Source organism: Apodemus sylvaticus, chromosome 20 (genome assembly GCF_947179515.1).
Source record: "Apodemus sylvaticus chromosome 20, mApoSyl1.1, whole genome shotgun sequence".
Taxonomy (NCBI): domain Eukaryota; kingdom Metazoa; phylum Chordata; class Mammalia; order Rodentia; family Muridae; genus Apodemus; species Apodemus sylvaticus.
Window position 1 is genome coordinate 62,519,746 of NC_067491.1, and position 25,732 is coordinate 62,545,477.

Below are 25,732 nucleotides of genomic sequence, written 5' to 3' on the forward strand. Positions count from 1 at the left end.
TAGGATATAATGTTCTATATATATCAGTTAAATCTAATTGGTCCAAAGCTTCAATTAGTTTCATTGTGTCCTTGTTTAGTTTCTGTTTTCCTGATCGGTCCATTGAGGAAAGTGCAGTGTTGAAGTCACCCACAATTATTGTGTTAGGTGCAATGTGTGCTTTGAGCTTTAATAAAGTTTCTTTTATGAAAGAGGGTGCCCTTGCATTTGGAGCATAGATGTTCAGGATTGAGAGTTCTTCTTGTTGTATTTTTCCTTTGACCAGCAAGAAGTGTCCCTCAGAGTCTCTTTTGATGACTTTGGGTTGAAAGTCAATTTTATCTGATATTAAAATGGCTACTCCAGCTTGTTTCCTGAGACCATGTGCTTGTAAAATTGTCTTCCAGCCTTTTACTCTAAGGTAGTGTTTGTCTTTGACCCTGAGGTGTGTTTCCTGTAAGCAGCAAAATGTAGGGTCCTGTTTACGTATCCAGTCAGTTAGTCTGTGTCTTTTTATTGGGGCATTGAGTCCATTGATGTTAAGAGATATTAAGGAATAGTGATTGTTACTTCCTATCATTTTTGACGTTATTTTTTAAATTTGATTGCTTAACTTCTTTTGGGTTTGATGAAAGGTTATTATCTTGCTTTTTCCAGGGTGAAGTTTCCGTCCTTGTATTGGTGTTGTCCTCCTATTATCCTTTTTAGGGCTGGGTTTGTGGATAGATATTGGGTAAACTTGGTTTTGTCGTGAAATATCTTAGTTTCTCCATCTATGGTGATTGAGAGTTTTGCTGGATATAGTAGTTTTGGTTGGCATTTGTGTTCTCTTAGAGTCTGCATGAGATCTGCCCAGGACCTTCTAGCCTTCATAGTCTCAGGTGAAAAGTCTGCTGTGATTCTGATAGGTCTTCCTTTATATGTTACTTGGCCTTTTTCTCTTACTGCCTTTAATATTCTTTCTTTGTTTAGAACATTTGGTGTTTTGATTATTATGTGACGGGAAGTATTTCTGTTCTGGTCCAGTCTGTTTGGAGTTCTGTAGGCTTCTTGTATATTCATGGGCATCTCTCTCTTTAGGTTAAGGAAGTTTTCTTCCATAATTTTATTGAAGATATTTGCTGGCCCTTTAAGTTGTAAATCTTCACTCTCATCTATGCCTATAATCCTTAGGTTTGGTCTTCTCATTGTGTCCTGGATTTCCTGGATATTTTGGGTTACCTGCTTTTTGCATTTTGCATTTTCTTTAACTGTTGAGTCCATGGTTTCTATGGAATCTTCAGCATCTGAGATTCTTTCTTCTATTTCTTGTATTCTGTTGTTGATATTTGCATCTCTGTCCCCTGATTTCTTCCCAAGGCTTTCTATCTCCAAAGTTGTCTCCTTTTGAATTTTCTTAGTTGTTTCTACTTCTGATTTTAGATCCTGGATGGTTTTGCTTAGCTCCTTCACTTGCTTGTTTGTGCTTTCCTGTAATTCTTTAAGAGATTTTTGTGTTTTTTCTTTCATGACCTCAGCCTGTTGACCAAGGTTCTCCTGTATTTCTTTAAGAGATTTTTGTGTTTCGTCTTTCATGACCTCAGCCTGTTGACCGAAGTTCTCCTGTATTTCTTTAAGTGTTTTTTGCATTTCCTCCTTGTTGGCTTTTGTATTCTCCTGGATTTCTTTCAATGATTTTTGTGTTTCCCTTGCAAGGGCTTCTAACTTTTGATCCATTTTCTCCTGCATTTCTTTAAGTATGTCCTTCATGTGTTCCTGTACCAGCATCATGACCAGTGATTTTAAATCCAAATCTTGTTTTACTGGTGTGATGGGGTATCCAGGACATGCTGGTAGAGGAGAATTGGGTTCAGATGTTGCCATATTGCCTTGATTTCTGTTAGTGACGTTCCTGCGTTTGCCTTTTTCCATCTAGCTCTCACTGGTGTTACTTGGTCTTGTCAATGCTGGACTCACCAGTGCAAGCTGCCCCTTCCCCGTTGGCCTCTGGTGCACAGTTTACACCCTGCACTGCCTGTAGACAGGGTGCTGCTGTCCAGGCTGTTCAGATCCCGAAGCAGGCACCTGAAGGCTCCCACTGGGGCCCGCAGGATTTATTGGAGCACACCGACTTCTCCCAGCTGGACGCCCGGAAGCCCCCACTAGCCTCTTGAGGGACCTGGAGATGTGGTGTGGCCGCCCAGGCTGATCTGAAGCGGAGAGAGTTGACCTGAGGGCTTCCGCCTGAGGCCTTGCCCCAGATTGTGTCTGTGGACCAGATGGAACCCGTGTGCACCCCCAGGGAGCTCCGAAGGTGTATGCTGCTGTGACCTCCCCTGTGTTCCGCTCACTCCGCTGGGCAGCCGATTTCCCCAACCGTGCTGGCGCACACTAGGTTAGCCTTGTCGCCCAGGCCCTGAGTCCAGGCAAAAGCCTGGGAGGCCAAGGTCCGAGCAAAGTTCCCCTAGGGGTATGACTGTTAATTGGGTCCGCCAGGTGACCCGGATGGCGGGCGTGCGTGTCCGCGCTCCCCGAAAGCACCGGGAGAGTCTGTTGTGCTAATAACCTCCTGGGCGGGTTGACACACAGATGGCCCACCAAGCCGCCCAGTTCTTGGGGTCAGTCCTGTGCCTTTTGGGGCCTAGACCCCCGTTTTGTTAGCCTCAGGCTACGCTTGTTAGCCGTCTCTGCCCTCCCGAGCACTCTGGGTCCTGTAGGCAAAATGGTGGCGTGTGCGCCGGCCAGGGCAAAAAAAACCTCCTGGCTGGGTTGGCGCCCCGATGGCCACTCGAACAGCCCAGGGCCTGGGTGCAGGACAACGCCCGTCAGGCTCAGACCCCTGCGGTGTTGGGCCTAGGATTATGTTTGTGTACCTCAGTCTGTCGGATCTCTGGATCCCGGAATCAAGATGGAGTTGAGTCTTTCCCGACTGGCAGGAAGCCGAGTTCTGAAGTGGCTTCTGTGCAGCGAAAGGCTCCGCAGAACCGCAGCTGCTTGCCGCCCGGCTGGTCAGCGAAGGTCAGTGGTCGTGGGCGCAGGGCCTAACTGGACCCTGTGTCGCCTTGGTTCCACCGCTGATGGCCCTTCAGCTGGACCAGCTACTGCTGCCGCTGCCGCTGCCGCCGCCGCCGCCGCCCCCATCTTCTTCATTTATATTGCCAATGGTAAAACCTTTCCCAAATTTCCCCCCTCCCAAAGCCCCTTCCCCAAAGATTTCCTACCCCTCCTCCCACCCCTGCCTCCATGTATATGCCCCTCTACCTGACACCCTCCCACCTCCCCCCACCCACATTCCCCCTGACCATTTCCCTTTGTTGGAGCCTCTATTGAGCCTTTACCTGACCAAAGACCACTCCTCTCACTGATTCCTAACAAGGCCTTTCTCTGACACATTTTTGGCTGGAACCATGTGTACCCCTTTGTTGATGGTTTAGTCCCTGGGAGTCTTGGGGTGTCTGGGTGTCCGAAGTCATTGTTTTTCCCATGGGGCTATATACCCCTTCAGTCCTCCGGACCTCCCTCCATATCCTCCGTTGGGGACCCCAAGCCCAGTCCAATAGTTGGTTGCTCGCTTCTGCCTCTGTATTTGTAAGGCTCTGGCAGGGCCCCTCTGGAGACAGCCATGACATGCTCCTTTTGGTACATGCTTCTTGTCATAGTATCAGGGTTTGGTGACTGTTTATAGGATGAATCTCCATGTAGGGCAGTCACTGGGTAGCCTTTACTTCAGACTCTGCTCCACACATTGCCTCCCTTATTGCTCCTGTGAGTATTATGGATACAGAAACTGTGGTATATATACACAATAGAATACTATTCAGCTATTAAAAACAATGAATTCATGAAATTCTTAGGCAAATGGATGGAAATGGAAAGTGTCATCCTGAGTGAGGTAACCAATCACAAATGAATGCACATGGTATGCACTCACTAATAAGCAGATGCTAGTCCAAAAGCTCAAAATAAACAATTTACAATTCACCCAGAACAGGAAGCTCACGAAGAAGGAGGACTTAAGTGAGGGTGCTATGGTTCCTCTGAGAAAGGTGCTATGACCCCTTCTATTTCTTTAGGGGTTATGGGACTGTTTAGATGATCTATTTGGTCCTGATTTAATTTTGGTATTTGGTATCTGTCTAGGAAATTGTCCATTTCCTCCAGATTATCCAGTTGTGTTGAGTATAGGCTTTTGTAGTAGCATCTGATGATTTTTTGGATTTCCTCAGTTTCTGTTGTAATATCTCTCTTTTCAGTTCTAATTTTGTTAATTTGGATACTTTCTCTGTGCCCTTTGGTCAGTCTGGCTAAGGGTTTATCTATCTTGTTGATTTTCTCAAAGAACCAGCTCCTGGACTCGTTGATTCTTTGTATGCTTCTCTTTGTTTCCACTTGATAGATTTAAGCAAAAAAAAAAAAAAAAAAAAAAGACTCTACCTCTGGTAGAAATACAGGGATCAAGTGGAGGCATAGGGTTGCTGTCCCACAGTGAAAAATGCTGACCCAGGATTGTTCCTGTCTGAAAGAACTACAGGCACTAGAATGGAGAAGAGATTGAGAGAAAGAAGGTCCCGTGACAAGTCCAAATTGGACCCCATCTGAAGGGGAGGCTCCAAGCCTGACACTATTATTGATCCTAAGATACAGCTGAATTAGGGAAAGGCTGGAATAATTGAAGAGGAGTGCGACCCATAGGAAGACCAGTTGTCTCCATAAACCTGGATCCTCCAGATCTCTCAGACAATGAACTGCCAAGCAGGCAGCATACACTAGCTGGCCCAAGGCCCCTCACACACACACACACACACACACACACACACACACACACACACACACTCACTGAAATGGCCTCACTGAGAGTAGACACACCTATCACTTGAGAGACTCGAGGTCCCAGGACATGTGTAGGCCTGGTGGTGGGGGGTGGGGGGTGGGTTTGTTGGAGGTTGGGCCATTCCCTTGGAGAATGTGGTGGAGGAATGGGGTGAGGAAAGGTCAGAGGGCAAAGAGGGAAAGGGATAGAGACTGAACTGTAAAAATAAATTGGGGATTAGTAATAATACTGATAATAATACATAAAAAATATGAAGTACCATTGGTAGCTTTACCACTAGAACAAATAATCACAAAGAGACTTGCTAAGTACAATTTCTAATTATATCATAAAACAGATATAAGACTGAGTCTCAACCTTTCTAGGACATCTGTTAAATATCATGAAACTCTATAGTCCATAAAGACCCTTAACTGTAAATATCTGTGTTTACAATTAAAATAATAAATAAAAAAGAATTCTTTTAGTCTCCTTTCCTTAGGTTGATTTGCCTTGTCCTAGTTCAGTGAGATGGGCTTTTTTTCTTATATGATTTGCTAGTATGTTTTGTTTTTATCTTACGGAATCCTATTCTTTTCTAATGAGAAACAGAAATGGACTAGATCCAGAAGGGATGAGAGTAGAGAGAAACTGGGAAGATTAGAGTGGGATAAAACTGTAATCAGGATATTTTGTTTAAGAAAAGAATCAATTTTTTTTTGCTTTTTTTTTTATTCGATATAATTTATTTACATTTCAAATGATTTCCCCTTTTCTAGCCCCCCCCTCCCCGAAAGTCCCGTAAGCCCCCTTCTCTTCCCCTGTCCTCCCTCCCACCCCTTCCCAGTTCCCCGTTCTGGTTTTGCCAAATACTGATTCACTGAGTCTTTCCAGAACCAGGGACCACTCCTGCCTTCTTCTTGTATCTCATTTGATGTGTGGATTATGTTTTGGGTATTCCAGTTTTCTAGGTTAATAACCACTTATTAGTGAGTGCATACCATGATTCACCTTTTGAGTCTGGGTTACCTCACTTAGTATGATGTTCTCTAGCTCCATCCATTTGCCTAAGAATTTCATGAATTCATTGTTTCTAATGGCTGAATAGTACTCCATTGTGTAGATATACCACATTTTTTGTATCCACTCTTCTGTTGAGGGAAACCTGGGTTCTTTCCAGCATCTGGCAATTATAAATAGGGCTGCTATGAACATAGTAGAGCATGTATCCTTATTACATGGTGGGGAATCCTCTGGGTATATGCCCAGGAGTGGTATAGCAGGATCTTCTGGAAGTGAGGTGCCCAGTTTTCGGAGGAACCGCCAGACTGCTTTCCAGAGTGGTTGTACCAATGGGAAGATTAGAGTGAGATAAAACTGTAATCAGGATATTTTGTTTAAGAAAAGAATCAATTTTTAACAAAAGGGATAAGTTGCCCATGGTTGGTGAATATGTGAGTTGGTAATAAATCTTTAAACTGAATTAAAGTACAGTAAATAAATGAGTCCATGGTTATTATAGCTATTAATAGCAGTCTTTGGTTCAGAGAGAATAAAAAATATCCCCCTAAAAGATTTAGACTGCCAAAGCTGCTGATGGTTATCTAGACAAGTAGCTTTTAGTTGAAGATAGATAATTTTGGCTTCAAGGAAGATTTTATCAGTAGAAAAGGAAAAACATAGGAGAAGAAGCAGAGAGGAAGGAGTGAAGGAAGGAAAGAAGGAAGAAGGAGGGAAGAAAACGAGAGTATACTGGAGTTAGTTTATTTTTTTTTGAAAGTAAAGAGAGATGCCTTTGAAGTTCTGAAATTACTATAAATTCAGTGAGAGCAGTGATTCTCAACCCTTGAGTCATGTCCCTTCTGTGTTCACAGGACTCTTCACAAGAGTCACCAAATACCTTTGAATCAGGAGATAATTATTTAATGATTCATAATGGTAGCAGAATTATTGTAATGAATTATCCATGAAAATAATATTATTATTGGGGTAACCAGAATATTTGGGAATATATTAAAGGGTCACAGAGTTATAGAGCTTGTGAACCACAGATTTTAGATGGTCAAGCAAATTTTAATTCATGTTAGGAGCAAACCATTACCTTTGTGAGTTTTGGGCAAGTGGTCTGCTAACTTAGTCTGAAAAATGGGGGTTACATGCCCACATTTTGAATAGATTTTAAAAGTAAAGAATTCTATGTGCTAAAAATTATGCATAATTTTTAGAGCACATTGTTTGTTTGCAAGGACTCAGGATTTAATCCACTGTTATCCGTATATGGTGCCAAGAAGTAATTTTAGATTTTGAGATACACAAAATTTTCAAAATCTGTTGGGAAGTGTTTAAAGGACACTTTTCACAATTTTGGATAAGAAGGTAGAGAATAATGGTTAGAGTGATGTCACAATTAACTTATGGTTCCAGAGGAACAAGAATTTTATTGGTCAATATAATCATGTTACACATTGCACATAATGTGAAGCAGTGTCAGGGATTCGCCCACATGATGCTGACCTCAGACTCAGAGAACTAATTGCTTATTTAGCAGGACAGACATCAAGATGGTTCACATTTAGCTATGCCATGGTTTCTGCTGATTGCTGTTTCAGGACTTCAGTTGAAATAAGAACAGTACTGAAAGAATTGAAAATGTGAAAATTTATGAGGAATGTTGTGGTATGAAGTTTTATGTGGCAGTCAAACTGTGTGAAATTCATGACATGTGAAACTGTTAGAAATCAATGCCACCAGAAAGACATTGCATAGTCAGCACTGGGAGAAATGAAAAGGTCCTTTAAGGAAAAAACACCACTGGTTGAAGTAATTAATATGATTTAGAAATAAGAATTTAGAGAAAAAGCCCCAGGACCATCACATGATTTGATGAATAGAGTGTCCTTATTGCAAAAAGTGACAGATTTCAAGAGGAAAAATTAATATTTGATGTCAGTGTAAACAATGAAAGCTCATGCTGTCATATCTCAATGTTATGATTGTTTTCAAAAGGGTTTTCTAAAGTTATATTAAAAATGTTTACTTATTTTAGGGACTGGAAATGCACTAGTCCAACTTCAGAAAATCGATTCCTTACTTCATCATGGGGTTCCAGGGAATTATGCTCAGAATATAATATCTGGTGAGAAGAAGCCATACCCACAAAGCCATCACAGGAAAAACATGTGACCTAATATGTGATGGTCAGATCGGTAGAGATCCAGTGAAATTCAGTTTAGATGAAGAATCATGTGAACAATGTTTTAAGTAAATATTTGCCTCTGTGGTGTCTTTCATCCCTGGTATGAGGAAGTGTGTTTAATTCTGGCCTAAACAAAACAATGTAGCACTTAGGGACAAAGATTACAATTAGAATGCTTGCACTGGAAGCCAGGATAGAGAACATTTCCATAGCTATCCTGACCTTCCCAGTGGTGCTGTGGTAGACAGGGAGGAATGTGACCCATACACTGCAGAACACAAGCATGCTGAAAGCCATGGACTTGGATTCATTAAATGTGTCAGGAAGGTTCCTGGACAAGAAAGCCATGAGGTAACTACCCAAGGCCATGACTCCCAGGTAGGCCAGAGCACAGTGGAAGGCAACATCTGAGCCCTTGTTGCAAAGTATGATGATGTGTCCCTGTTCAGAGTGAGCATCCATGTCAATAAATGGAGGGCATGTTCCCAGCCATATGCCAGAGAGAAGTACTTGTATCAGAGTGCAAGCTGGAATGACACACTTAGGGACCTGTGATATCTGCAACCATCTGATCTTTCTTCCTGGAGCTGTAATCTTGAAGGCCATAACTACAGTGATGGTTTTGGCCAACACAGTGGATAGAGTCACGGTGAACAGAAGTCCAAACACGTTCTGTTGCAGGATACATGTGGCTGTGTGTGGAAGACCAAGGAAGAGCAATGGATAGAGGAAACAGAGGGTCAGAGTGATGAGCAGGATGTAACTGAGAGATTTGTTATTGGCCTTGACTATTGGAGTGTCTCTGTGGTTTACAAAGACCCCAATAACAAGAGCTGTGAGAGTAGAAAATCCAAAGGACACGAATGTGAGTCCCTTCCCCAAGGGATCATCATAGGCCAGAAAGATGACAGTTTTCTCCAGGCAGTGTGTCTTCTCTGCATTTGCATAATGAGTTTCTGGACAGTGCACACACTGATCCATACCTGGTGGAAATGAAGTTGATCATGAATGCACACTCAAGTTTCCCTTTACCCTACTACATTTTATGCTTCAAACTCATTGGATTGTTATTACAACCATGTCCCCTTGTCACTTTTGGTATGGAGATATGAGTATTCTAAAGTAAATAATTACACAAGTTAAGGTTTATACTTCTTTCCAAAAACCCGATGAAGAGTATCCTTTTCTGGAGAAAAGGGTATTTTTCACATTATACATTATAAATATATCACTGAGGAAACCATGCAGGAACTGGAGGGAGGATAAGGAGGTAAGAACTGAAGCTGAGTCCACTGGGGTGTGGTGCTGCCTGCCCTGCCTCTACTATTTTCCCTGACCTGCTTTGTTATGTAGCTTGTGATCACCTCCTCAGAGGTGCACCAACCCAGTGAGGCAGCGCAGCCAACAGCAACCACTAAACATGAGTATGTACAACGGATTTTCAATTGTGGTTTTTCTTTTATTACATAAATCCTGATTGTGTCAAAATGACAATGAAAAAACCCATAAAATCTCATACCGAGAGCCTATTTATTTTAGTTGTATATTGAAGTATTCTTATTTTTAGCTTTTTACCTTTCTTTTATTTATATTTTGTAATACAGTTGAAGCACATATTTTCAAACTAGAAAATACCAAATTACATTGCAATAACTAATTCTACTTTTATACCAGTTCTCAAAAATATTTCTAAATTTCCAATAGAAGATGCGAATTCAATTTTGAAATAGACATTTTTCATTGAATTTCTTATGTAAAATGATTTTTTAGTCTGGGATATATGACACAAATTCATTTTTATTTATAAATTTTTTTCAGTTTGAAAATATTTTCTTCTCATGTGATGTTGGTTGGAAACTACTAAATATGTCTTCAAACCATTCCTTATCTTTCCCCAGCCCCTTTCATTTTTGATGGAAGGAAGTTCTCACAGGTATTATAGTGAATATATGGATGTTTGAGAAAAGTTAATAGGCCTTTTCTCTTTTAAGTACTACTGGGTTCTGTGATGAAATTAAGGGTAGAGTAGGGGATTTAAGTTCCTTTTAATATTGAGATAATTTCGTGGCTATTAGTTTACTGTTTTGGAAAACTTTTTGAAACATTTCCAGGAAAAGAACTACTTAATAGTTAAATTTATGTTTTCTTTGTTCCTCCAGAATAGATTTTTTTTTCAGATTTATTTATTTTTTAATTTTTTTTATTCTATATAATTTATTTACATTTCAAATGATTTCCCCTTTTCTAGCCCCCCCACTCCCCGAAAGTCCCGTAAGCCCCCTTCTCTTCCCCTGTCCTCCCAGGGGAAGGGAGGACTTCATTAATTGTGGGTGACTTCAACACTGCACTTTCCTCAATGGACCGATCAGGAAAACAGAAACTAAACAGGGACACAATGAAACTAATTGAAGCTTTGGACCAATTAGATTTAACAGATATATATAGAACACTCTATCCTAAAACAAAAGAATATACCTTTTTCTCAGCACCTCATGGTACCTTCTCCAAAATCGACCATATAATTGGTCACAAGACAGACCTCAACAAATATAAGAAGATAGAACTAATCCCATGCCTCCTATCTGATCACTATGGAGTAAAAGTGGTCTTCAATAGCAACAGAAACAACAGAAAATCCACATACACGTGGAAACTTAACAATACTCTACTCAATGATACCCTGGTCAAGGAAGAAATAAAGAAAGAAATTAAAGACTTTTTAGAACACAATGAAAATGAAAACACAACATACCCAAATCTATGGGACACAATGAAAGCAGTGCTAAGAGGAAAACTCATAGCCCTGAGTGCCTCCAAAAAGAAAATGGAGAGAGCATACATTACCAGCTTAATGACACACCTGAAAGCCCTAGAACAAAAAGAAGCTACTTCACCCAGGAGGAGTAGAAGGCAGTAAATCATCAAACTCAGGGCCGAAATCAATCAAGTAGAAACAAAGAGAACCATACAAAAAATCAACAGAGTAGATTTTAAGAACTAAATCTTTGTGAATAAAACTCAGAGGAGAAAAATAAATGCTCCTAATATTATTTAATCACATATTTCTTGTCACAAATAACTTTCCGTATTTTTATAAAGGCTTTATTTCAAAAACTATTTTAGTTTCACTTTTCCTTAAAAGATACAGAAAGACTACATTTACTTCTTTTTACACTCAGTTCTGTATTTGTGTATCTTTCTTATGCTTTCTTGAACTCTCCTGTCAAATAGTTAACATTTTCTCAATGTGACTATTCATGCTAATGTAACACTTTTACACAAATCTGTTCTGCTGTGTTGTTAGATTATATTTGTTGCTGTGTTATACTAGCTTTTAATATTGTATCTTATAAATAATATTCATTAATTTATGGCAACTGATCTATAAGACAAAATTTATTTCGTATAAGGCGTATGGTTTGTCTTGAAATATATGTTTATTATATTTCCCTGTATTCAAATTCCTTTGATCAGTAATTTCTTTAACTTTTGAGTGTTCAACATATATGTAGCTGTATTTTTAATCAATGCAATCTGATACTGTGATGTAGGTCTAAACCTTTATTCTATTCTATCCCTCCAAATGTACATATCTCTAACGTGTCTGAACTTCAGTCTGTAATAAAGGAAGCATTTTGGGGAGACAGTTGAAGTGGTCCTTCTACAACCACATTAAATTCGTAAGTGAAATTTATATGTCTTCAATCTGCATACAGGAACTATAACCGAATTAACAGGCAATTAGGTAGTCTATATGTAGCAGAGAAATACCTTATATAAAATATTTTACAGTCAAATAATGGAAATTAATAGATGAGGAAATATAATTATCCAGAAATCTGCACCAGACTTCTATTCTCCCACTACGTCTCTGCCCAGATTCATCAAGCCTGTTGATCCAGAACCAAAACATTTAGATTTCTTTCCTTCTCTAATCGTCCCTGCCCAAAGAACTTTGTCAGGCATGGCTCTGAGGAGATCGTCCTTGCCAGATATAAAATTTTCTGCCAAGTCTCTTGCCATCTTTTTAAGACCTGCTATTCCAGAACCATATAGCCCCAAAATATACACCAGGGGACTATCACACCAAGATCACGATGGTTAGCCATCATCCCAATATATATCATAACAGGAACATGCAGTGACTAAAACATCTAGATGGCTGTAGGAGTTCTCTAGTGGAGTTTTTTGGGTCACTTAGGTAGACTATCATGTCATCTGCAAATAATGATCGTTTGACTTCTTCCTTTCCAATTTGTATCCCTTTGACCTCCTTATGTTGTCGAGTTATTTATTGTTTTATTTATTGTTTTATTATTAAAAAAACATCTAGATGGCTAAAGGCATGAAACTAACTCAAACAAAAAAATTCAAGAATATTATGACACCAACAGGGCAAACTTACTCTACAACAGCAAGCCCTGCAAATCTTAACACAACTGAACCACGGTGCCCTTAAATCCAGTCTTATGAAGATGATAGAGGCCGTTAAAAAGGAAAGGAATAAAATGCTTAAAAAAGAAAAGGAAAACACAATCAGACAAATATAGGACTTTACAGAGGAAACAAATAAATCTCTTAAAGTAATAGCAGAAACTACAGTTAACCAGGGAAGTAAGTAAAGCTGTTCAGGAAATGAAAGTGGAAATAGAAGCCAGAATGAAAATACAAACTGAGAGTAAACGGCAGATGGAAACCCTAAAGAAGCTTACAGAACAACAAATGCAAGGATCACCAATAAGATGAAAGGATGTAGGAGAGAATCTCAGGCATACAAAAATAGAAACTGGCACATCAGTAAAAGAAAATGTTAACGCTAAAATATCCCTGAAACAAAACAGCCAAGAAATCTGGAATACAAAGAAAACAAGTAACCTTAGAATGATCGTAATAGTAGAAGGTAAAGAGTCCCAGATCCCAGGGTAAGAAAGTATTTTCAACAAAATTATATTAGAAAAAATCACAATGTAAAGAGAGAAATACCTATAAACATAAAAGATGCTTGTGTAACACAAAATAGAGTGGGCCAGAAAAGTCCTCCCTCAACAAAATAATGAAAATGCAGAATGTAGAGGACTAAGAAAGACTAAGCACTGAGGGAAAAGACCAGGTATCATTCCATAGCAGACCTGTTAGAATTGTGCATTTTCAATAGATTCTCTAAAAACTGAAGGGCCTGGACAGATATCTAAAACCTATGAAAACATCACACATGCCAACCTAGAGTCCTATAACCAGCAAAACTGTCAATCACAATAGATGGAGTAAACAACCATAATTCAAGACAAGTCTGGATTTAAACAATATCTATCCAAAAATCCATTCCTAAAACAAAATGCTAGAAGGAAAACTCCAACAGAAAGATGATAGCTAATTTGAAGGAAACACAAGAAATAGGTAATTCCATACAAGGAAAATCAATTTAAACACACACAAACCCATATACACACAACACCAACATCAAATAATAGGGATAAACAAACACTGATCATTAATATTTCTCACCATCTATTGATTCAATTTCTCAATAAATGACACAGACTAACAGAACAAGTACAAAAACAGGAACTCTCTGTACTGGCTGGTTTTGTGTGTCAACCTGACACAGGTTGGACTTACCACAGAGACAGGTGCTTCATTTGGGAAAATGGCTCCATGAGATCCAGCTGTGGGGCATTTTCTCATTTAGTGATTACAGGGAAGGGCCCCTTGTCAGTGTTGCCATCCCTGGGCTGGTAGTCTTGCTTTCCATAAGAAAGCAGACCGAGAAAGCCAGGGATGCTAGCCCAAAAGTAACATCCCTCCATGGCCTCTGCATCAGTTCCTGCTTCCTGACCTGGTTGAGTTCCAGTCCTGACTTCCTTTAGTGATGAACAGCAGTGTGGAAGTGTAAGCTGAATAAACCCTTTCCTCCCCAACTTCCTTCGTGGTCATGATGTTTGTGCAGGAATAGAAACCCTGACTAAGATGCTTTCATTTTGCTGTATAAAACAAAGAACTCAGCAATACCAATAGACATTACCTTAGAGTAAGTTCTGAAAAAAATTTCCAGGACAAAAAGCCCTAGAAGTAAGCTGAAATAATCATTCTTATACTTATTAAAATAAACTTCCAACTAAAATTATTAAAAGGAGATGGGAATGGATAATTCATACTCAGCAAAGGAAAAATCTACTAAGATGATATTTCAACTCTCAACATGCATGCCTCCAGTTCAAAGGCATGAACATTTGTAAATGAAACATTGATAAAGCTTGAACCACATGTCAAACTCTGATCATTACTAGTGGTTAATTTCAACACTCTGTTTTCACCAATTGACATGTTATTTAGTCAGAAACTAAACAGAGAAATAACAAAACTTACAGACATTATGAATCAAATGCACTTAAAAGGCATCTAGAGAATATTTCACACAAACACAAAAGAATATACTGTCTTCTCAGCACCTAATGGATTCTTCCCCCCAATATTTACCAGATAATCAGTCACAAAGCATCCTTCATGGATACAAGAAAATTGAAACATCATTTTTTTCTGTTATGAGAGAACCTTGGAGGAAATTTGGACTTCAACAACAGAAATACCATGAAACCTATACACTCATGAAAACTGAAGAACTCATTACTCAATGATCTCTGGATTAGGGGAGAAATAAAGAAATTTTTAGATTTCAATAAAAACAATGCACAGCAAACCCAAATTCTTGGGAAACAGTAAAAATAGTGCTAAGAGGAAGGATCACTGCACTGAGTGTCTTTATAAAGAATTTAATTTGAAAATTCTCAAAAGAGTAATTTAAACATATATGTGAGAGCTCTAGAAAAATGAAATACCAGGAAGAGGAGGCAAGAAGAGGAAATAATCAAATCAGGGCTGAAATCAATCAGTTAGAGCAAAAGGAATAAAATTAATCAATGAAGACAAGAACTAGTTCATCGAGAAAATCAATAAGATAGACAAAATCTCACCATATTAACTACATAGCAATCGTATCAAAATAAATAAAACCCACACTTGAGAATTCTTTGTTTAGCTCTGTACCCCATTGTTAATAGGTTTCTTTTGTTCTCTGGAATCTAACTTCTTAAATTCTTTGTGTACATTGGATATTAGACCTCTACCGGATATCCGGTTGGTAAAGATCTTTTCTCAATTTGTTGGTTGCCATTGTGTTTGTTCTATTGACAGTGTCCTTTGTCTTACAGAAACTTTGTAATTTTATGAAGTCCCATTTGCCAATTCTTTATCTGAGAGCATAAGTCATTGATGCTCTGTTCAGGAAATTTTCCCCTGTGCCCATGTGGTCGAGGCTCTTCCCCACTTCCTCTTCTATTAGTTTCAGTGGATCTGGTTTTATGTGGAGGTCCTTGATCCAATTGAACTTGAGCTTTGTACAAGGAGATAATAATGGATCAATTTGCATTCTTCTGTAAGCTGATCACCAGTTAAACCATAACCATTTGATGAAATGATAATCTTTTTCTCACTGGATGGTATTACCTACTTTGTCAAACATCAAGTGACCATAGGTGTGTTGTTTCATTTCTGGGTCTTCAATTTCATTGCACTGATCTACCAGTCTGTCACTGTACCAGTTTACCATTCACTTTTTAAACACTGTTGCTCTGTAGTACAGTTTGAGGTCCAGGATCCTGGATTCCCACAGAAGTTCTTTTATTTTTGAGAATCGTTTTTACTATCCTGGGTTTTTTGTTATACCAGATGAATTTGAGAATTGCTCTTTCTAACTCTGAAAAATTGAGTTGGAATTTGGATGGGGACAGCATTTAATCTGTATATTGCTTTTGACAAGATGGTCATTTTTACTATATTAATCCTGCCAATCCACAAGCATGGGAGATCTTTCCATCTTCTGAGGTCTTCTTCAATTTCTTTCTTCAGTGACTTGAAGTTCTTGTCATACAGATCTTTGACTTGTTTGGTTAGAGTCACATCAAGATACTTTATATTGTTGGTGATTACTGTGTAGGATGTTATTTTTGTAATTTCTTTCTCTTACTGAGAAACACCTAAAGAAATGTTCAAGATCCTTAGTCATCAGGGAAATGCAAATCAAAACAACCCTGAATTTCTGCCTCACCCCAGTAAGAATGGCTAAGATCAAAAACTCAAGTGACAGCAGGTGCTGGCAAGGATGTGGAGAAAGAGGAACACCCCCCCCCACTGCTGGTGGGACTGCAAGCTGGTACAACCACTCTGAAGGCAGTTTGATGTTTCCTCAGAAATTTGGACATAGTATTACTTGATGACCCAGCTCTACCACTGCTGGGCATATACCCAGATGATTCTCCAACATGTAATAAGGACACATGCTACACTATGTTCATAGCAGCCAGAAGCTGGGAAGAACCTACATGTTCCTCAACACTGGAATGGATACAGAAAATGTGGTACATTTACACAATAGAATACACTATTCAGCTATTAAAAACAATGAATTTATTAATTTTGAAATTCTTAGGGAAATGAATGGAAGCAGAAGATATCATCCCAAGTGAGATAACCCAATCACAAAAGAACACACATGGTATGTGCTCACTGATAAGTGGATATTAGCCTAGAAGCTCAGAATACCTAAGATACAATTCCCAGACCAAACAAAGCTCAAGAAGAAGGAACACCAAAGTATGAATACTTTGGTCCTTCTTAGAAGGGGGCACAAAATGCCCATGGGAGGAGATAAAGAGACCAAGTGTGAGCAGAGCCTGAATGAAAGACCTTCCAGAGACTGCCCCACAGAGAGATCAATCCCATATACAGTCACCAAACCCAATCACTATTGTGGATGCCAACAAGCACTTGCTGACAGTAGCCCGAAATAGCTGTCTCTTGAGAGGCTCTGCCAGTACCTGACAAACACAGAGGTGGATGATCTCAGAAAACCACTGAACTGATCATAAGGTCCCCAATGGAGGACCTAGAGAAAGGTCCCAAGGAGCTGAAGGAACTTGTAGTCCCATAGAAGCAACAACAATATGAACCAACCAGAATCACCCCAGAGCTCCCAGGGACTAAACCACCAACCAAAGAGTACACATGGAGGAACCCATGGTTCCCGCTTCGTATGTAGCAGAGGATGGCCTTGTTGGACATCAAAGGGAAGAGAATCCATTGGTCCTGAGAAGATTCGATGCTTCAGTATAGGGGAATGCCAGGACAAGGAAGCATGAGTGTGTAGGATGGTGAACTGGGGGAGGGGCGATGGAATAGGGCGTTTTCAGAGGGGAAACGAGGAAAGGGGATAACATTTGAAATGTAAGTAAAGAAAATATCTGATCAAACATAAATAAATATATATAAATAAAAAAATTCAGAAATGAAAAGGGAGGCAAAAACACACACAAGAAAAAAAAAGTGTTAGCTTACTTCAAAGCTTATACTCCACAACACTGGAAAAGCTTAATGAACTGGCTGAATTTCTAAACAAATTCCATACTTACTAAAGTTAAATCAAGATCAGGTATCCTATATAAATATCTGTAAAACCCTAAAAAAAAAAAAAAAGAGAGAAGCAGTCATGAAATGTCTCTTGATTAAAAATACCCTAGAAAATTGGAATACCCAAAACATAATCCACACATCAAATGATGTGCAAGAAGAATGTAGAAGTGGCCCCTAGTTCTGGAAAGACTCAGTGTAGCAGTATAGGGCAAAACCAGAACAGGGAAGTGGGACGGGGTGTATGGGAGAACAGGGGGAGGGAAGAGGGCTTATGGGACTTTTGGGTAGTGGGGGAACAGAAAAGGGGAAATCATTTGAAATGTAAATAAAAAATATATCAAATAAAAAAAATACCCAGGGCCAAGTGGTTTTATTTCAGAATTCTCCCAGACTTTTAAAGGAGAGCTAAAACCAATTCTTCATGGATTACTCCACCAAATAGAAGCAGGAGCACTGCCATACTCATTTTATGAGTCCACGGTCAAACTGATACACAAATTTCACAGACTCAACAAACAAAAATAATTTCGGACCTATTTCACTTATGCATATTGATGCAGAAATACTAAAAACAATCTATAAAAATCAAAACTCACAAACCAATTCCAAGAACACATCAAAAATGTCATAAACCATAACTCAGTAGGATTCATCCCTGAGATCCAAAGATGGTTCAATACATGAAAATCCTTCTGCCTGATTCACCATATAAAAAAATTGAAGAAAAAAACATATTGATCATCTCATTAAATGCTGAAGGAAACATTATGAAAATGTGATACCAATTCATTCACAGAAAGGAACCTCCTATCTTGACAGAGCACTGGAAATCCAAAAAAGCAGCAGAAAGTGTCAGATGCAGATATTTGTACCCAACCAATAGACAGAAGCAGCTGACCCCTGTTGTTGAACTAGTGAAGGTTGAAAGAAGCTGAGGAGAAGAGCGATCCTGTAGGAGGACCAGCAGTCTCAATTAATCTGGACTTATGTGATCTTTCGATCACTGGACCACCAAACAGGCAGCATATACCAGCTCCCGCACACATACAGTAGAGGACTGATGGGTCAGTGTTATGAGATGCTGCACCTAACCATCAAGAGACTGGAGACCTCAGGGAGTTTAGAGGTCAGGCAGGGTGGGGGTCTGGACCTCCATGTGGAGACAGAGGATGTGAAGGAAGTATGAGATGTTGAACAGTTGGTGAGTCGATGGGGGTGAATAAAATATGGAGTGTAAAAAATTAATTAAAATAAAGAAAATGTGACATTAATTCATTTTTTAAGTGTTTGAAAAATCAGGGATATATGTCAAAGATCTAAATTTTACACAAACAACATACAGAAAGCCAGTATCTAACATCAAATTAAATGGACAGAAACGTAGCTAATTCCACTAAGATCAGGGACAAGACAATGTTGCCCACTCTCACTAATCTATTCAATACAGAGGTTGAAGTAGTAGCTGGAACAGTCAGAGAACTAAAACAGATCAAGTGGCTACAAATTGGAAAGAAAGAAGTCAAAGTATTGCTTTTGACAGATGATATGAAAATAAACATAAATAATTCCAAAAATTTCTACCAGAGAACACGTACAACTGATGAACACTCGGGGAGTAGGGGACCAGAAAAGGGGAAATCATTTGAAATGTAAATAAAAAATGTATCGAATAAAATTAATAAAATTAATAAAAAAGAAAAAAGAAATAATAATTAAAGAAATATTAAAAATCAGAAAAAAGTGGCTGAATACAAAATTAACATTAAAAATGCCATATTCCTTCTTTACACAAATGATAAATGAGCTGAGAAAGAAATTATGGAAACAGATTACTTTACAATATTTATAAATAATATAAATATCTTCATGTAATTCTAGCCATGCAACTGAAAACCTATAAGAAATTATCTTGAAATCACTGAAGAAAACATTGAGAAAGATATCAGAATATCCAAAGATCTCTCATGTCCTTGAAATCGAAATTAACATAATGTAAATGATTACCAAACCAAAAGTAACCTACGTATTCAATCCAATTCCCATAAAAATTTCAATACAATTCTTTACAGACCTTGAAATAGTAATCTTAACTTTATATGGAAAAACAAAATCCCAGCATCACTAAGGGAATCCTGAACTATAATAGAACTTTTGGAGGTAACACCATCCTTGACCTTAAGTAATAGTAATAAAATCTGCATGATACTAGTCTAGGAACAAACATATTGATCAATGGAATCAATCCTCAAAGCCACATGCCTACAGACACTTAAATTTCTGACAAAAACCCAAAATCATACAATGGGGAGAAAAGAAAGCATCTAAATAATAGTGGTGAGCTAATGGGATGTCTGATGTAGAGGAATGAAAATAGATGTATATCTATCACCCTGCACAAAACTTCAAGTGAAGTGGATCAAAGACGTTAGCATAAAGACTCCAGAGAACCAGGTAATGCTATTAAAAATGGAATACAGAGCTAATAAAAGACTTTCCAAATAAGGAATCTCAAGTGGCTTAGAAGCTCCTGGTGAACTGTTCAACATTCTTAGTCATCAGGGAAATGTAAATCAAAATGACCTTCAGATTCCACCACACACCCTTTAGAATAACTAAAATCAAACTCTCAGGTGACAGCAAATGCTGGTAAGGATGTGGAGAAAGAGGCAAACTCTTCTATTGGTGGTGGGAATGGAAGCTGGTAAAACCACTCTTGAAATCAGTGTGATAGTTTCTCAGAAAATTGTAAATAGTACTACCTGAGGATCCAGTTACACCACTCCTGGGCATATATCCAAAAGATGCTCCAATATGATCATATCAGCCTTTTTTATAATAGCCAGAACTTGAAACAACCCAGATGACCATCAATGAAAGAATGGATACAATACTTATCATGCAAATACGCAATGGAGTGATATTTAGCTATTAGAAATGGCAACTTTGAGTTTTGCATTCAAATGGATGGAAGTAGAAAATACCATCCTCACTGAAAATGTTGAGCAGCAAAAGAACATGAAACATATGTACTACTCTCTCATAGTGATGTGGCTATTAGGCAAAAGGCTTGTAATACCCACCATACAATGGACAAACTGTGAAGATCAAGCTGAAAGAAGACCAAATTGTGGATCCTTCAGTCCTACTTAGAAGACGGAAGAAAATAATAATGGGAGCTAGAGGGAGAAAATTGGTTAACAGAGCAGAGGATGAGGGGAGAAGAGGGGCAGGATACAATTCACAGACTAAATGAAGCTCAAGATGAAGGAAGAACAAATTATGGATACTCTAGTCCTTCTTAGTAGGGGGAACTAAAATACCCACAGGAGGAGATACAGAGACAAAGTGTAGATCAGAGACTGAGGGAGAGATTAACCAGAGACTGCCCCAACCTAGGGATCCAACTCATATACAGTTACAAAACCTGGACACTATTGTGGATGCCAACAAGTGCTTGTTGATAGGAGCCTGATATAGCTGTCACCTGGGAGGCTCTGCCAGTGATTGACAAATATAGAGGTGGATGCTCTCAGCCAACCATTGAACTGAGCACAATGGACGAGCTAGAGAAGAGACCCAAGGAGCTGAAGGGGTTGCAGTGCCATAGGAAGAACAACAATATGAACCACCCAGCTCCCCCAGAGCTCCCAGGGACTGAATCATCAACCATAGAGTACACATGGAGGGACCCATGGCTCCAGATATATATGAAGCAGAGGATGGCCTTGTTGGACATCAAAGGGAGGAGAGGCCCTTGGTCCTGAGAAAGCTAGATGCCCCAGTATAGGGGAACCCCAAGACAGGGAAGTGAGAGTCCGTGGAATGGTGAGCAGGGGGAGGGGGAGGAGTTAGGGGATTTTCGGGGGGAAATCAGGAATGGGGACGACATTTGAAATGTAAATAAAGAATATAACTAATAAAAATAAAAGTGCTTGCTCAGAGGAGCCAGATACAGGTGTCTACTAACAGAGTCTGAGAAATACAGATGGGGATGCTCACAGCCAATCATTGGACTGAGCACAAGAATCCCAATGGAGGAGTTAGACGAAGGCCTGCAGGAGCTGAAGGGGTTGCAACTCCATAGGAAGAACAGTATCAACCAACCAGAACACATGGAGAGAACCATGGGTACAGCTGCATATGCACCAGAAGATTACCTTATCTGGCATCAGTGGGAGGGGAGCCCTTTAGTCCTGTGGAGGGTGGATGACCCAGTGGTGGAGAATGCTAGGGCTCTGAAGTAGGAAGGTGTTGTGTGGGTGAGGGTGGCATCATCATAGAAGCAGGAGGGATAGGATTGGGTGTTTGCTGAGGGCAAAACAGGAAGGGAGATAATATTTGAAATGTAACCAAATAAAACAAACAATAAAAAATTTTAAAGAAAGAGCATAGACTTAAAGATTTAGTTGCGAATCTAAAGTAATGTAATTGCCACGTAGTTCTCTTGTTTAGTTTTTTTTTCATTACTTAGTTTTGTCAGTGCACCATAGGGAGTATGTAAAATCCTCTGAGAGACTTGTCCTTCACCTGTCTCATTGGAAATCTCATTGTCTGGGCAAGGACTGCAGTCAAAGCAACAGGTAGGCCTTCCCTCCAGGACAACTTTCCTAAATCCAGGGCTGCAGCTCTCACTGCAAACAGACCGAGGAATCTGAAAAATATTTAATACAAGATACAAAATGCTTAGCTCCTAATCAGTGCCCAAGTACATATTTTATAATGGAAGGTGTATTAATTAAAATTTATATTTAAAAACGTACAAACGTGCTATTGAATGAAAAGTGGAAATGAAGTTTGGCCAGCAACAGCGATCGCTTTCCTCCTGCTGAATGTGGACAGAATCTGCCCAGTTTCCTCAAATCACTGCTGTCCTGATTCCCTGCCATGATGAACTTCACCCTCCAGCTGTGATGTTCTGAAGACAATCCTACTTTCCTCGCATTGGTTTTGTTGCCATTTTTCCAAGATGAGACTTAAGAATAAAGGGACATCCTCTCAGTTTGTTGTGTGTCTGCCAAAGGCTTAAAAGCAAAGGCGGCCAGAAAACTGACTGTGACTGCCTTTCTAGTTGTCTTAGTTGTGGTTTCTATTGTGATCAAACACCGTGCCAATAGTAAACTGAGGACAGACATGTTTCTCATCAATGGAAATAAGGACAGGAGTTAAAGCAGGAAACTGGAAAATTAATAGAAATGGAGAACATGCAGTATTTCTGTTTACTATCCTGCTAATCATGGGTTTTTCACCCATGATTCTTAAACAACTTAGGACCACCTGACACCACTCCATTTTATGTGTCATTGCGATTATTTTTTCACTAATTGTTTTATTAATTTCACATACAGGATGCTACCTCTCCTAGTCCACACCCTAACACTCCTCCCCCCTGGCCTGCTGTGCTGAGAGGGTGTGGGCCCCCTGGATTTACTGCCACTCTGCCACATCATGTCTCTACAGGATTAGCTTCATACTCTCCCACTCTGGCCAAGGAAGGCAGCTAAGTTGTGGAGTGAGTCCCACAGATAGCTTAAGGACAGCCCCCACTTCAGCTTTTTGGAACAAACATGGAGTTTGAGCTGCACATCTACTACATATTTTGAGGGTGTTGAGACTATGTCTATCTCATGTATGACCTTTGATTGGTGGATTATTTTGTCAGAGCCCCCAAGGGTTGAGGTTACTAGACTCTTGGTCTTCCTGTGCAGTTCCTAAACTATCCTCAATCCTTCCCTAAGAGACCCTTAGCTCTGTCCAGTGTTAGGCTGTGGATCTCTTCATCTGTGTCTGTCTACTGTTGGGTGAAGCATCTTGGACGACACTTGTGCTAGGTCTTTTTCTGCAAGCATAACAAAATATCATTAACTGTTTCAGGGATTGAGTATTGCCCCAGGATGGATCTCAAATTGGGCCAATTATTGGATGGCCATTATATCAATCTCTCTTCCATCCTTGCATTTCTTTTAAATAGGACAGATTTGGGTCAAAATTTTTGTGTCTGTGTTGTTGTCCTTATCCCCCCAAGGCAGGACCAGCATGGCTATAGGAGTTGTTTGTCCTCTTCATGTACTATATCTCCACGGCTATTTTTCTCAGCTATGATCACCTGAATTTTCTACTGGTACCCTTCCTAAAGCCATGTTTCTGACACTTCTTGTGATTCCCCCAAACCCTCCACTGCTGGCAGCTACAGATTGCCTTTCATTCTTCTAATTCTCCCAACACCTGATACTGAGACCACCATTCCCTACCACCTTCCCTCTCACACCCAAGTCCTTCCTCCATCTACCAATTATGACTATTTAAAAACCACTTCTAAGTGAGATTCAAGTATGCTTCCTTCAGTATCCTGCTTTATTTAGCTTCACTGGATCTGTGGACTGAATCAGAGCTATCATGTACTTTATGACTAATGTCCTCTCAAGAGTGAGCAAATACAGTGCATGCCTTTTGGGTCTGGGTTACCTTATTGAGGAGGATATTTTCTAGTTCCATCCGTTTTCCTTGAAAATTTATAATGGCCAAGTGTTTTAATAGCTGAATAGTAGACCACTATGTGAATGAACCACATTTTCTGAATCTGTTTTTCTATTGAGGCCTATCTGCGTTGTTTCCAGTTTCTGGCTATTATGGATAAAGATGCTATAAAGATAGTAGAGCAAGTGTCTTTCTGACATGGTAGAGCAGTTTTGGTTATATGCCCAGAAGCAGTATATATACACTTCTTCACGTAGTACTATTTCAAGTTTTCTGAGAAAATGCCAGATTGTTTTCCTGTGTGATTGTACAAGTTTGCAATCCCACCAGCAATGGCGGAATGCTGCCCTTTCTCTATATCCTTACTACCATATGCTATCTCTTGAGTATTTCTTTTTATTTTAGCCATTTTGATTGGTGTAAGATGATTTCTCAGGGTCATTTTCACTTGCATTTCCCTGATGACTATGGTTGTTGAACATTTCTTTAACTGCTTCTAAGACATTCAAGGCTCCTCTTTTGAGAATTCTCTATTTAGTTCTTTACCACATTTTAAAAATTTTGTTATTAGCTTTTCAAAATAAGGAATCTAATTTCTTGAATTACTCATTATTTAGAATATTAGACTTCTACTGAATGTAATGTTAATGAAGATCTTTTCACAGTCTATCAGCTGCCACTTTTGTCCTATTGATAATGTCCTTTGCCTTATGGAAGCATTTCAGGTTCAGTTATCAATGGTTTCATGATCCGTCCAGGAAATTGTCTTCTCTGCCAATGGGTTCAAAGCTATTTCACACTTTCTCTTCTATTAGACTCTGTGTATCTTGGTATTATGTTAAGGTTTGTTTTTATTTATTTATTTATTTTATTTACATTGCAAATGATTTCCCCTTTTCTGGGTCCCCACTCCCCGCAAGTCCCATAAGCCCTCTTCTGTCCCCCTATTCTTCCATCTACCCCTTCCCACTTCCCTGTTCTGGAATTCTCCTATACTCTTGCACTGAGTCTTTCCAGAACCAGGGCCCATTCCTCCATTCTTTTTGGACATCATTTAATTTGTGGATTATGTCCTGAGTATTCAAAGTTTCTAGGCTAACATCCACTTATCTGTGAGTGCATACCATGATTGATCTTTTGAGACTGGGTTATCTCACTTAGTATGATGTTCTCCATCTCCATCCATTTGTCTAAGAATTTCATGAATTCATTGTTTCTAATGGCTGAATAGTACTCCATTGTGTAAATATACCACATTTTTAGTATCCATTCCTCCGTTGAAGGACATCTAGGCTCTTTCCAGCTTCTGGCTACTACAAATAGGGCTGCTATCAACATAGTCGAGCATGTGTCCTTATTGCATGCTGAAGAATCCTCTGGATATATGCCCAGTAGTGGTATAACAGAGTCCTCAGGAAGTGACATGCCCAGTTTTCTGAGGAACCGCCAGACTGATTTCTAAAGTGGTTGCACCATCTTGCAATCCCACCAGCAGTGGAGGAGTGTTCCTCTTTCTCCACATCCTCGCCAACACCTGCTGTCTCCTGAGTTTTTGACCTTAGTCATTCTGACTGGTGTGAGGTGAAGATTAACGGAACAACTGAAAACCCTGGAACAAGAAGAAGCTAATTCACCCAGGAGGAGGAGAAGACAGGAAATCATCAAACTCAGGGCCGAAATCAATCAAGTAGAAACCACAAGAACCATACAAAGAATCAACAAGACCAAAAGCTGGTTCTTTGAAAAAATCAACAAGATAGATAAACCCTTAGCCAGACTAGCCAAAGGGCACAGAGAAAGTATCTAAATTAACAAAATTAGAAATGAAA

At 39.5% G+C, this 25,732-nt stretch overlaps 1 protein-coding gene across 1 annotated transcript in view; it reads right to left on the bottom strand.

Annotated features, from left to right (window-relative positions):
- Nucleotides 1-8,009: 8,009 nt before the first annotated feature.
- Nucleotides 8,010-25,732, bottom strand: part of LOC127670674 (vomeronasal type-2 receptor 116-like) — a 37,317-nt gene continuing 19,594 nt past the window's right edge. Inside the window, exons 5-6 of the mRNA XM_052165110.1 lie at nucleotides 21,957-22,080; nucleotides 8,010-8,947 (exon numbers count right to left, since the gene is read on the bottom strand). Coding sequence (XP_052021070.1) covers nucleotides 8,010-8,947; nucleotides 21,957-22,080 — 1,062 coding nt within the window. The remainder of the gene's footprint in view (nucleotides 8,948-21,956; nucleotides 22,081-25,732) is intronic.